The sequence below is a fragment of the Trematomus bernacchii genome, unplaced genomic scaffold (assembly GCF_902827165.1).
Source record: "Trematomus bernacchii unplaced genomic scaffold, fTreBer1.1, whole genome shotgun sequence".
NCBI lineage: Eukaryota > Metazoa > Chordata > Actinopteri > Perciformes > Nototheniidae > Trematomus > Trematomus bernacchii.
Genome location: NW_022987313.1, coordinates 7,700,218 through 7,712,024, shown reverse-complemented (window position 1 = coordinate 7,712,024; position 11,807 = coordinate 7,700,218). Strand labels below are relative to the sequence as shown.

The window sequence follows — 11,807 nt, the reverse complement described above, 5'->3', positions numbered from 1 at the left end:
GGCTAAGACATAATCACAACATATTCTCCCTTATTAGAGAATGTTGGCATATGTTACTGAAAAATAAGGTTTAATTAATAATGACTGAATCAGGTTGGGTCAGGCCGTTGAGTATGCTTATTTTTGTAAGTGTAAATTAAAACAACACTGCAGTTTAACGTTATCACCACCATCATCTTTTGCATGGTTTATTTGAGTATTTATCAGATAGACTGCAAGCTATTTTCCGCCTGAATTAATGCACTGTAATTACAGTTTGTCTGGAGGAAATATCACATTATTGGATCCATCACACTTAAAGCTATAGTTGCATCCTATAATGCCTGAAATTGTAGAGTTATTTTAATGATTTTCAGCAATATCTTTAACAGTGTCATCAGCCTGCAATAAATAGATTTTTTTGTATAATACTGAATACAAATATAATTTATGTTTGATGAAAAAATATATAATTTAAAATGAATGAAAGTAGATTTTAAAACAGCTAATTCTCATGTTATTGTGCGGCAAGGCCATCGTGCCATATTGCCTAAACATGACGAATCTGCTGTGATTGACTGCTGGACTGTCTTCAGTGGACACGCAGGCTCTCAGGCCACTTGAGGCCGGGGTCCAGCAGCACTCGGCTGTGTGTAAAACCTCAGAGCTTCAGTAAATGAGCTGTCTGATGAGCGGCTCTCGGGTTTCTCTAATATCTCTACCACATTGCGCCGCGCCTCCTCCTTTAACCCGAGCAGCCCGGGGGGCGAGATTATTTCAAGATGTGGACTCTCCGCCTCTTACACGGCCAGGGCTGCATGGGCTCCTCAAACCCCGAGAAGTAATGCAATACTTAGGTAGGCTATCACTCGTTACTCCTCTCATAGTGGGCCAGGGAGTCTTTATTCTCGTTATTTTTCTTTACGTGAGACTCATCTTTTACCCTATAAAACGCATTGAATCTGCCTGCCTCTCCTGGACGCTCAGGGCAGTTAAATATCACGGATGGATGCTCCAAGTTTTAGTCATTGCCTTTCCGGAAAACCAAAATGAGTCACACTGTATTCACCAGGAGAAAATAAACTTTTTGCCATTTCTCATTAAACTGATTTAATGGAGGTAGGCCTCAGAGAAATGTGGCCCTCTGCTTGTTAAGTTATCCTACCTCATGATGATAGCAGTTTTGAGGTGAAAACGATTTATTGATTACTGATTTATGAAAATAGCTGTATTATAGGAATTTGTTACACCCTACATTACTGGGAAAACGAATGAAAAGTCACGGTGACTCCGGTCCTGTGGGACAAAACGAGAGAAAAGAAAAGTCCCATCTCAAAAACACTAGAAAACACTTCATAAAAATGTCATCATCAGAAAAGCCAGTGTTTCCTATTGGAGAGAGTTTATTTTTTTGAGAAGTGAACCGACCACTGGCTCAATGAACAGATGGTTTTCACTCTATCTAAATCCAAAGTGCTATTTCAGCTGTATCGACTGGAACAAAGCCGATACTGTTTAAATTAAGTGAAAAATGTCTGATTTGGTCCCCAGGGTTTTTTTCCGGGAGGGATTTTGGTGGCATCTTAAGGGTGTCCTCTTACTGCACTGAAACAACATAGCCTACAGTGAACATTTATTTATTTATCCAATCAACAAAACGAACAACGCAGCGTCTTCCTTTAAGTCAAGATTGTTTAAAGCATTCGTACACAAGAGGTACATTTATTTTATTTTTGTTTCCTTATAGACATAATTAAATCACAAAAATAATAATTTGACTAACTGCACATTTATTGACAGATTGTAAAATCGTATCAATAGTAAACGATTGGTGTTACGTTTCTGGTTATTCCAAGATGTCCTAAATGTGTGCATTTAATTAAGAACTAACGCGCTTTATTCTGTGAGGTGAAAGGCAGTGAGAAAAAAAGCAGCTCCTTCTCTCAAAACAAAACACAACTGTTGACATGAGTGAGTTAAATGAAATTGGAGCTGCAATTATCAGCTTAACAGAGTTTCCTGTCATGTTGGAAAATTAGACCTGGTACAAGTGCACTGGGGTTAGCCCCCCATCAAAATCATTACGCATTTCCTCAGAGGACCACCTTCACAAATATGCAATTACGGCCTCGGCTTTTACAGTGCTCTGCTCGGTAAACACGCCCAGGGCATACAGATGATTAGGACAATTCTCTCTTTTTTTAAGCTGCAGGGCTGTAGTAAGTAAACAAACAAGGCGGTGAAACAAACACATAAACAAACAAAAGGAAGGATTAAAATGGGATGTGTCGCTATACCATGTGAGCCTTCTGGCAGGGAGGGGGCGCCATGACAGTGCTATCATACAAGTCAGGATGTTACTCCTCGGAGGATGCATGTGTTTTAGCAAATGACAAAGTTATAGCAGGCAGTTGAGCAGCAGGTGTGTGTGCGTGATCTCCACTGATCATGGCAGGCCTCATCTGCTGCTGCTCCTGTTACAAAGTGCTGTTTTTCTCTTTGGGAAATGCTGTGGTGTGGACCTGATGCTGCCCCCCAGCTGCTGCCTCTGTGTGAGTGTCACATTCACCAATGCACTCTCAAAACTGACTTGTGCTTTCTTTCCTTGCAGTCCCAAAGAAACCAGTGAATCATGCTGGTTGCATCTTTCCCACACTGGGTGATGAAGTGCACATACCTTTTACCCTGCCAAGCAACAACCCAATTATTTTAAGTGGAGGTAAGAGAAAAAGCAACAAGGCTTGAGGACATTTATTCCTACTAGTTCATAAACACCACCTACTTTCCACAACCCAACAAGAGCCAGGGGCAGATTTAGTTTCTGCCAGGAGGGAGAAGTCATCTCATGCCTTGGCCAGTAGTGGTGGGTCTTTGCAGCAGGCTGGTACCCGCTGACCCCTGCCCTCTCATTAGTGGGACGTGGAGCAGTGGAGTACCGTGCTCCCCAGGTCATGTTACATATGGCTTGCAGTCTGCTGCGCCGCATTAAATGTCAGCTTTGAAACCATCTGAAAGATCATAGGTCAGTGTTTTTAATAAGGCCAGAGTTCTGGGGGAGTTCCCCCATTTTTTTACTGCACACCCAAGTAAGTTTTACATCGCATATTTGAAATTGTGGACAAAATGATCCACTACTATTTAGATACGGGGATCCTGATATTCCCACATGAAGGGGAGCAGTTAAAATGTAAAATTCAACAACCAGCAGTCCTCGTGAAAAATGCACAACACATCTTCTGTGAGGGAACAATTGTGCTCCTTTCCTGTCTAATTTATAGGCACAATACAAAAGGTGGAATTTGGAGTTTTCTGTGGCCCCCTCCCCGTGAGACCCACGGACCATGCTGCGAATGGGATATTGTTCTGGGCTCCAACAAAGCTGTTTTCACCCTCTTCAATATTACAGGAGGAGTTACCTGATACCTAACAATCAGCTAATCCACTGCCCATGGCGACGAGGTCACCTGTGCACAGGTAACTTTATCCCGGGTAGCTACCTCTCCCTCCCTTTCCCGCTAGACTCTCCCATTTTTCTTCTCTCTCTCTGTGCCTCAACAGTGAGCACAGACAAACAGCCTCTGTTTATTTAGGTCATCACTTAGATCATATATAACTTCTCCAGCCAGGATCCGCTGAGAGGACAACTCCTATAATCCACCACAGACACGCTGTGAATAAAATAAAATCCCCTGCTGTTCAGCCATTTGTCAAACCTTGTCTCCATCTTATCTCTCGTTGCTGGTTTGGTCGGGTGCCCACTGAGTGAACAAGCATAGGGTTGAAAATTCATGAATTTAGGGAGAATCCCCTCAAGCCTTGAGAAGGAGTTCAGGCTCTTTTTTTTGGATAGAGGCTCAGTGTCTGTGAGTGACAGCTACTTAGATTCATTCTTCCACATGTTGAAGTTGTGGGGGGGTTGTTCGGCCTTCGCTCGGGGAAAAGGCCATTGGACTGAGCTGTGGGGAGCTCCAGACCCCCCACCCAAAAGGAGCTTTACCTCTGGAAATCTCATTGCTGTTTATTTGAATTACAGGGGCTGAGATGAGAAAAGGAGGGCTAATGAACTCCAGGTTGCCAGGCATGTGCAAACGATCACCGCAGGTTTGCAGAGAGCAGCACCAGGCCCGCTGGATTACTGCATGCCACTTTCCCCCCCGATCCGCAGTTTGGCTACATAGGACTCTTAAACGTTGGGAGGACATATGCTTTCTGTCTGGCGTGAACTTACATTTATTACAGACATATTGTGAGCCTAAAATATTCAAAACTCTCAGAGATTATTACTTAATTTTAACATCTTGAAGATACATCTGTAAAAATAAAATCTGTTTTATGTTTTTATAAATATAAACTTTTATTGCAGTATGTAGATTTAGAAAAATACATTCACATAATTTCAGATAACAAACATATAATTCAAACTAGGATTAAAAAAAACAAATGACCATCAGTTGAACTATTTGCCCACAACTCATTTTTGGTATATGACATTAAAGCACTGAGGATACTTTCATTGAAAAGTCCATTCAAATTGATGGGATTGTGTCATAGATCTTGACGGAGAAAAGGTATTTCTAGTCCACTTGTATAAAGATGTGTGACGCACTGATAGATGTGCATGGTGTGAGTTGGCTATGAGGCTGAAATGTGCTATTATGGTCACGTATGATAGCGAGGAATTAGGCCCCTGTTGTGAAAAGCACTGGACACACTTGACAAATGGGCTCCACATTCTCTTGTCTTTCCCGCGACTGACACCCAACAAATGTGCCAGTGACAGCGGCGGCGGTGGTAAATCTCTGAGGCTGCAATGTCACTGCCGGCACGCCAACGCAAGAGCTACGACCGAGCTCACTTTCAGTGTTTTTCAGGAAACAAAAGTAAAAGGCACTAGTGTCCAAAACATTATGACGCCATGCAAAGAGAGATTATTACAATCCCTTTATAGAAAAATATCATTAATGATTACTGACATTTGGAGAGACACATCAAATGAAACAGGATATAGTATAGCATCATCACATCTAGTTAACATACAATGAGTTGCAGCATTATAAACAACATACGATGAACAACCTCGAGATCATAATTCACATCATGGTCTCACAGGTTGACGACGAGGCTTGAAATATGAGTCATTACTGAAATAGTGTGCATTTGTTGAGGTGTTCAAACCCTCCAACGTGAAGGCTGTTTGAAACGTGTTACATTGTAATGCCATCATGGTAGTGCAAATGCCAAAACAGACCTATGCCATTGTTTATTTTTAAGTAGCAGAAAGGCACATGTGTTTTAACTCTAGTCCAACACTCCTAGTTCATTTGGTATGGTATAAAGCACAAAAACAAGGTTTTGAAGGGGACATAAGAGGCATTAAGAGAAGTGATAATTGAAGGACACTTTTTTCCTTAATCAGTAGCTTTATGTGTTTATTGACCTATTCTCTGTATGTGTGCAGTCCTTAAGTGAAGCTGTTTAACTGAGCGTTTTCACAGAGGCTCTCTCCCTCTTCCCCCTACTGAATGACCTTTTTGGTTTAACCCATATGACGCATTTAGTTTGGAGGAGCATCCCGGTCACATGACTCGAGGCATTCCAGCACCTGCTTCTGCAGATCAAATCCACTCAACAGGAAGTAGCAGGTGTTGTCTATAAAAAATGAACATTTAAACACGGCTCCAACACATACAACCACTTCTTCTTCTTCTGTTAGCACGTAACAGTCGTAATGTTTCATCTTATGAACGGGGCGTTTAAAACATGTCCTAGACTTTTTTTTATTTTAATGATCAACTCAAAAAGCCCACCCACAGGGATAAGCTCTCACTAGAGTGCATTGTAAAAGTTCAATGAACACAAATAATTTAACATTTAAAGGAAATGAATGATAAAAAAAAAAAAAAAAGGAACTCACACACTCACTCGCACACAAAAGTAAAAAGTTTCACCATATCACTGTTTGGGCAGAGTGCTCCTGCGAGAGGTCAAAGGTCAGCCATGTCCTCCTCCATCTGCACTGTCTGTAGTTTGGCTAGCTCCTTCCCTTCCACAGCCTCCATCTCCCCACACATCGCCCGCACCATCTCACTCACACCTCCTGAGCCCACCTTGTTATCGGAAAGGTTCATGTAGTTGTTGTTCATGCCGGAGCCCATCAGGTGGCCCCGGATCTCGTGGCCCCCGAGGTACTCTGAGGGGTGGAGGTGGTGGCTGCTGTGGTCCGTTTGGTGTACCATCAGCGGCGTGCTGACGGTGAGGGTGGTGTAGACCTCTGGCTCAGGGCTGGACGAGCTGACTGCGGAGACGTCGGTGCTGGAGGCGGGACCTCGGCTGGAAGGAACCTCCTCTGAGTTTGGGGTGGTGTAGCTGAGCTGACCGCTGGCGTCCAGGTGGAGGCCGTGGTGATAGGAGGAGTACACGCCTCCCTCCAGAGGCTCCTTCTTGATGGACGTCTGGCCGGCGTTGCCCATGCTGTAGAGGACTGTGCTGTGGTGCAGGGACGTCATGGCCAGCTTGTCCTGCTGCTGGAAGGAGTCGTTGCTGGGGGAACGCACCGCTACATTGTTCAGAGACATGGTACCTGTGGAAATACAACACTGTATCAATACATGCAGTTCCTCCGTTTGGATCCCATTCCCAATCCCCTCCCCATTCCTCACAGAATTATACGTTTCATTTACAGCAGGCCTTGGCCCCAAAATTGCTGTTGTGTGTCTCACACACTTTGTGCTCCTTAAGCTCGACCCCGCGGTGCCCCAGGGAACGAGTGCAAAAGCCTGCCAGGGCTCAACAGCAAGCTGCAATTTTCTGTTTTCCTTATTATTCATCCTGCTGTAGATTCTCTGCTTTTTGTCAAACTAAGTGCTGTAATGGCGTATTCCCTGTTAGCGCGTTTCATGGCCTCTGATTGTGTGAAACATATTTCCCCTCCTCCCTGCTCTGCAGATCAAGAGCGCAATGATGATGAGTGATGGCGACTTCAGAGCTTGTTTTTATTCATCTCTTGGGTTTTCAAAGGACCACCTTCTTCTTCTATGTGTGTGTGGCCCTGCCCTGTTTCTTCTGCTCTGTGTTATGTGTAGTATCGGCCCTTCGGGCTACAGTCCAGAAACAGACAAGCCAAGAATAAAACAGCTCAGATATATTGGGTGGACGTAGTGGAAACCTGTTGACAAACTACCAGGGACGTGCAGCATGCACTGGAACATTTAAGGAGGTCAAATGGCCCCACATATCGGCTATCAAGCTGCAAAATATAAGTATATAACATCTACTGTATATTTTATATAATAGGAGGAGACTATGGATGGATTTTGGTTTTATAGATCTCAATTCTGTCTTTTCCTGGTGCTCAACGCTTCTACATACCAGCATTATATTATAGCAAAGAATGAATTAACTGCTTAAAAAAGGGGAAACACAATGAAAGTCTCTGATTCATTAAATGGTAAGACTCCATTTCAGACCATAAAATGATTTCCAATTGACAAAATTAACGAGTCATATCCCAATAATTGTCATGTATGCCATTTCTGTTCAGAACCCACCTTGTGTGATTGCTGAGGAAGATGAGCCAGAAGAGAGCTGCAGTGGAGGAAGACCTACGTCGCTGTTGAGTAATGAGCTGCCATCGCTGTCAGAGACTCCACTTGGTACCTGGATCAGGCTGTAGCCCCCCAGCTGCAGCGCCCCTGACGAGGAGCTGTACGTAAGCACGGAGGAGCCCCCGTTCTGAGCAGCCATGGTGTGGACCCCCTCCAGCTTCACCTCTGATCCGTTCACACAGCCCGAGTAGGAGGCGTACTGCAGGGCCGAGTCCTCCACAGAGCTGCCCAGTCCCTTCTCCTGCCCAGTCTGCATCTGCATGTCCATACCCGAGCCCCCCAGCAGCACCCCACCAGATGGCCTCAGAGGGTTGAAGGCCAGCGGCTGGATGCCCAGATTGAGCCCGTTGAAGAGGATGTTTCCAGGCGTGTGAAGGTAAGACGAGCCACCATTGTGAAACACGCCGTTGTTACTGGTGACCAGACTTCCGTTGTAGAGACTGCCACCGTTGGATCCAGCAGGCAGCTTGATGTCCCCGATCTGTTGGATGACCACCCCACTGTCCATAGGCCCTGATTGAATGGGCAGGGTCCCATGGGTGATTACCCCATCTGAGGAGTTAGAGAGGGGCCGGGGAGACAACTCATCCTGGCCTTTGCTTGACTCATCCTCTGTGCTGTGGTTTCCATCAGATTCACTGGAAACACAATTACAAATGGAGTGTCAGAAAACAAAGGAAACTAAATAAGGAATGGTGGTACACTATTGGTATAATATGACTTTATGATGACATTTTCAGAATACCTTTTTTAATTAGATTGGAAAATATACATGTTCATACAATTCATATAAATAGTTTTTCTCCGATGTGTGCATTTTGTTTTTAAGCAAAGAGTTCACATTCTTAAGCACTTAATTTAATAAGATGTAAAGGCATATTGGGATTTATTTCCATCCCACCCAGTCACATTTGTTGCTGTGTTATTGCACAGCTTTGAAGAGCAGGCTGTGTTTGTGAATGTGTAGCCCTCTCTTACCTCATGGAGAGCTGCACTGACAACAACCCACCAACGTCAACAACCGTGCAACCATTTGGCACAATAAATTCTGGCGTGACAAACTGCCAGCACTGGTGACGTGACAAAACAAATGGCATGGAGGATTTATTTCAATTTCTTTCTCAATCTAAAAATGGTGCTCTGATTGACCATCCATATTGTTGCTGTTTCCATGAAGTCTTACAGAAGGAGTTGGTAACACTTGTTAAACAGGACTGTTTAAAAAAATAAGAAGATTGATTCAAACAGCTGCACCCCTACCATCACACACACACACACACACACACACACACACACACACACACACTCACACTCACACTCACACTCACACTCACACTCTCTCTCTCTTTCATGGAAAGATAATATCTAAATATCCACAGGTTATAGATATTATAACCTATATAATATATAGGTACTACAATACAAACAACATTTTAGTATTCTATAATTTATAGAATACTAAAATGTTGTTTGTATTTTAGTAGCTACTAAAAGGGAATCTATAATAGTGTAGTTTTGTGTGTGTGTGTGTGTCGTGCGTGTGCGTGTGCACGAGAGAGGGGTCACCTCCACCAGGTGTGCGTCAGCTTTGTTCACAGAGAAAGAGAAACATGAAAGAACTACGTATCTGCCTGTTTGTGTGAAGGATTATAAAATGAAACGCAGGAGCTGAGGAAGGCTCTGAGATCTGCTTTGGTCTGAGAGGGAAAAAAGTGAAAAATGATTTATGTGCTGGGACGTGTACGCACTGTGTTTGTGTGTATTAATCTCTGACACACACAAATACTAAAAATACATATAACAATACAAACAATTATAAAGGTAACTTGTTAATTGTTTCCTCCAAGTCAGCAGCTGCGTCTCGTGTCTGTCCAGTCAGTGTGGAGGTTACTATGTTATTTAGTCGCTTATGGTTTCCATGCCCCTTAGCACCAACACACTGGAAACCGGATCTGAATGGCAACCGCTTCATATTTCAAAACACTAAAAGCGTGCTCCAAAACCTTTTACGCACATTTTGTGGTTTATTATCCATTATTATTTGTGGTAATGTCTCACATTTTCAAGTCCTTGAAATATGTGCGCGAAATTATTAAATACTCTGACTATTGTCAGTCAATGTGTGTGAAGAGTGGTGGTACACTAGGCGCCATTCCCCCCAAAAGCTTTCCTATAATTATTAAAATACTGTTGAAATTAAACTTGTATTAATGCGTACTTTACGCACACTCGGAACCCATTTTAATAATTTCCTTTCTGTAAAGTTTGTGAATGAAAAGTGTTCCTTTTGTTTCCTCACCTTTTTGACTGTGCCTCGGACGGGTTTCTGTCTCTCTGTCTCCTGTTTTTGAACCAGTTGCTGACCTGGGTCAAGGAGAGTCCTGTAATCTTGGCGAGATTTCTTTTCTCGGCGGGCGAGGGGTACCTATTCTGGGTATACAGATCCTTCAGCGCGTTCCGGGACCTCTCCTTGAAACAATACACAGTCTCCTCGCCGTCCCAGATAGTCCTGGGGAGAGGGTATTTTCTCCGGATCCTGTACTTGTCCACGGCGCCCAGGGGTCTCCCCCTCGCCTTCTCCGCCTCGGTGTACCGGGCTTTGTACCACAGATCTTGCAGAAAGGTGTGGTTGGACGGACTGAAACTGTGGTTCTCCAGAATACTGTACAGCTCCTGGTACCGAGCCTGGTGGTACGCAACGAGGGCTTGGGCTTTCAGGATGCTTTCGTTGCCGCGGAGCAGGTCACTTTGCGGCAGGGACCACAAGAACCTGGCCAGCCGGTCCACATTGCCTCCCTGCTGCAGAGCCTCGCAGACACACGCCACTTGCTCCGGGGAGAAAGCCAGAGAGGAAGCCGCGCTCACCAACAGCTCCGTGCGCACGGCGTCCGTGTTGCGCTCCATGGACAAATCCGCCGCGTCCAGCGCCACAAGCTTGATGCACTCCCGCTTCTCCAACTCCTTCACATTTTCCCTCTTGATGTCATTAGCTGTTGTGACTTCTCCAGCAGAAGAAGAAGACATTTTTTTTGTTCAAGCCTTCCCTGGTAAAGTCACTCCTCCCAGCTCGATCAGGTTACCTCCTCGCCATGCGAATGCGATCGGATATCTGACAGCAGCTGTAAGTAGATATCTCTCTCCCCTTTTCCTTCCAACGTGACTTTTACTCTGCGGGGACTGGAGCTGGAAAGAGACGCACTCGGGTCTATCTGCAGGAGAGCCACGCTATTGGCCGTCGAGGGCCTCATAGGGGAGGAGCGAGCGGGATTCAGGCACGAATGTTAGGTTTCCAGCTGTCAGTCATATAATGCAGCGTATTCCCGTGGCTCACCTGTGCAAGGTGAGTGCTATTGGGATCGTGGGAACGGGATATCCTTGTTGTCTCTTTTGTCAGGAGCTGACTTGGCTGAATGCGGACACATCAACACATGTGTATTCTCATATATCGAGGAAAATCAAAGGGAAAGAAATCCCGGGACTATTGTTAGTCATTGTATCACACTAAAATGATTTTGACAATTTAAAATTACTCACAATAACATAAAACAGACTTTGACACTGGGGCTGGATTTGTTGGATATCAATAGTTGAAGGTGCTGATTGTAAATGAGATAAAGTGTAAATACTGCCAGTTTGTCTGTCAGAAGCCCCTCAAACATCATCATAATGATTTTAATAGAAAAGTCCGGTGATATTACATGAACATAATATAAGTGATAAACCAACATCTCTGCAATAATGCAAATTAAGAGCATTTTCTGAATTACCCATTGTGTTGTTTACCCCAAAATACAGTACAAGTTTGAATCACAGTTATTTGAACACCAAAGAAAACCTCACTAATTTCCATGAATGTTATTTGAAATAACAGGATTTTAATTTCTCCTTTTTTTTTATAATTAGAGGTGTGTTTTTTTTAAATCTCACTTTCAGTTTACTGCAATAGTAAGACTTTTATCACTTGGCTAATGCCTGAATCACGATTCTGCTATCTTTTATGTCGATAGAGACTCAACAGAAATGTATTCAAAATGATTACCTTAATTGGAAAACTGGAATATTGGTAATTTATGTATTCTACAAATTATAAACTCCAGTCATGGCACTGGAGCCTAATTTGGTGATCAATAACTGACATTTAGGCAATAAATCAATATAGCACATGGCTTTTAATGATTGTAATATAATATAAGTGTTCAGAGCTATAACCTTTGAAAAAAACGG

The 11,807-nt window shown here is 43.6% G+C and overlaps 1 protein-coding gene across 1 annotated transcript; it reads right to left on the bottom strand.

The window, feature by feature from the left end:
- Nucleotides 1-4,312: 4,312 nt before the first annotated feature.
- six4a (SIX homeobox 4a) lies at nucleotides 4,313-10,785 on the bottom strand. Its single transcript, XM_034137719.1, has 3 exons — nucleotides 9,883-10,785; nucleotides 7,527-8,221; nucleotides 4,313-6,559 (listed from the first exon to the last, which is right to left on the bottom strand). Exons 1-3 carry the CDS (start codon nucleotides 10,605-10,607, stop codon nucleotides 5,964-5,966), a joined length of 2,016 nt encoding a protein of 671 aa, XP_033993610.1. The 5' UTR covers nucleotides 10,608-10,785; the 3' UTR covers nucleotides 4,313-5,963.
- Between the last annotated feature and the right edge of the window lie 1,022 nt (nucleotides 10,786-11,807).